This window comes from Quercus robur, chromosome 5 (genome assembly GCF_932294415.1).
Source record: "Quercus robur chromosome 5, dhQueRobu3.1, whole genome shotgun sequence".
NCBI classification, from domain to species: Eukaryota; Viridiplantae; Streptophyta; class Magnoliopsida; order Fagales; family Fagaceae; genus Quercus; species Quercus robur.
Window position 1 is genome coordinate 42,108,575 of NC_065538.1, and position 2,413 is coordinate 42,110,987.

The 2,413-nt window shown below is 47.0% G+C and overlaps 1 protein-coding gene across 1 annotated transcript; it reads right to left on the reverse strand.

Annotated features, from left to right (window-relative positions):
• Positions 1 to 1,134, reverse strand: LOC126728192 (uncharacterized). The gene has a single exon (XM_050434057.1). It carries the CDS (start codon positions 1,132 to 1,134, stop codon positions 1 to 3), a length of 1,134 nt encoding a protein of 377 aa, XP_050290014.1.
• Positions 1,135 to 2,413: the final 1,279 nt, after the last annotated feature.

A 2,413-nucleotide genomic window follows, 5' to 3' on the forward strand; every position in this document is an offset into this window, starting at 1 on the left:
CTATATGTAATTCCTTCTTCTTCTTTGCGAGGCCTTTTGGTGAAAAAACCTTGTATTTCTGTCGCCATGCTTCAACCAAGAGATCCTAGATCTCTGTGCCCAAAAAATTTCTTGCTTGCGTAGTAGATCATCCAGCTTCCTACTCAGAACCAGTAGCTCTGCCTTACATTCCTCATTATAGTCACTACAATTCAACACTTCAATTCTCTTCTGGAGTTGCTTGACTTCCTCATTTGCCGGATGGGTTTTAGATGAACCCCATGCCAACAAATCCGCCCCACAGGTTTCAATTTTTTGTCTTGTTGTCTCTAAGGCATTTGGCCGAACACCTCCTTTACCCCAAGCCTCCTCTACCACTGCCTCACGGTCATCCCATAGAAGCCACGCCTCCTCAAACTTAAAGCCACGACAAACCCGTCCTTGCCATTTTTTCCCGCCCTTCACATGGAGCACAGTTGGAAGATGATCAGAGGCATATGAGGATAGATGAGTTACCTTAGAAAAACAGAATTTTGCTCTCCAAGCCTCATTCCCTACCGCCCTGTCCAGCCTCTGTTTAGTGTTTGCGTATCCCGGTCGTCTGTTATTCCAAGTAAATGGGTACCCTTCAAAGCCTAAGTCAAACAATTGAACCATGTCCAACGCCTGCCGGAAGTCATCCATAAGCCTCTGTTGTGGCGGTGTATTGCTTAATTTCTCCGATGAGTTAAGGATGGCATTAAAATCACCTATACAAACCCATGGCCCATCAACAAATGATTTCAGATGATTGAGCAAAGCCCAAGACTTACCCCGTTGGCAAGCTTCAGGCCACCCATAAAAGCCGGTGAGAAACCAGACGAACCCATCTTCTGCCGTAACTTTGACAAGAATGTGGTTCATGGTGAAATTGATAAGCTCCATCTTCACTCCTGCCCTCCAAATCAATGCTAAACCCCCTCCTGAATTCGGTTGCTTCACTATGATTTTGTTTGGAAACGGTAAGTCCCCTAACTGTCTGTCAAACCCCTCCTTGTCTAATCTAGTTTCCATTAAAAAGCAAACTGTAGGCGCTTGAACCCGCACGATATCGCGCAGGCTTCGAACTGTCCAAGGGTTCCCAAGCCCTTGGCAGTTCCAGCTTAATATCTTCATTGCGTCCGGCAAGGGCGGCTCTCCACCCTCGCCGTTTCTTCGTCATGGTTTGCATCTCTGTCTTCGAACCTCCCCTGTTTTGTTGCTCTCACTGTAACACCGTGTTCTCCTTCAGGTTCCTCAGCATATTTAATCCTTCTCTTACCCAACAATGATTCTGGGCAGTCTTTTTTAGTTTGCACCGGCCCACTGTCCATGTGGACCACACGAGTCCACTTGGGCTTGGCTTTTGAGTCCGTAGGCCCACTGGAATTAAGCTCTTACACGTGGTCATTTTGAAGGAGCACGTGAGATGAATCAGAATTCAAACCTTGTACCTCAGTGCCGTTACCCTTCGTATTACGTTTTCTTGTTTCCAAATTTTCCTCAACGTCTCCGAGAATCTTGGGAGAGCATTGATGGCCTTCTAAATGCAACCCGGATTTCGCGCTTCTTCCAATTTCACCTTCATGCCTAGGGTTTGCGTTAGGCTTCTCCGGCGCCGTCCCCATCACTGCCGCCTGTTTTGTATTACCGCCACCACCCTCTTGCGCTGCTTCCTCTTCCCTGGTTGAACTCACTGATCCCTTAGTGGTTCGCTTCGGTGACGACCGTGAACGGCCTCCAGACGCTCTCATCCAATCCCCGTATTGACATTTCACCTCTCCACTTTGTTTGGCTGCTGTAAAATGCTTAGTGCAGTGCCGAATGTCGTGTCCAAGCATTCCACAATAGTGACAGAAAAGTGGCAGTCTCTCGTACTTGAACTTGCACCATGTCCTTTCGCCGTCTGCACTAGCTAGGAAGGCCCCCCACCTAAGGGGTTTAGAGATAGGCAATGCCACCTTGACCCTCATAAAAATATTTTGATCGTCCATATTCCTCCTTCTCTCAACTTCTTCCACTTTACCGAGTCTGCCACCGACCTCCATAGCCACCGTGGGAGACACCATATCGAATGGTGCATCCCAGATTTGAATCCAGAGAGATGCCGAGTCCAGACAAATGTTCTTTGCTGTCATGCCTTTTTGCCATTTTTGTACCAAAAGAATTTGATTATCAAACGTCCATGGGCCGTCATGAACTATTCTCTCCATATCAAACTCCGTTTTGAATTTAAATTGGAAGAGATTCTCCCCCACTTCAACAATCTGGAGTCCTTCATTTAAGCCCCAGGCCCTTCGTAGAGTTGCTTTTGCTGCTCTTTTGTTGAAAGGTTTACAAGTGAGAAACCTTCCGACCAGACTTAAGTTGCAACTTTCAATCTCCCTTAATCTTCCTTCATCTGATATCGCAATGG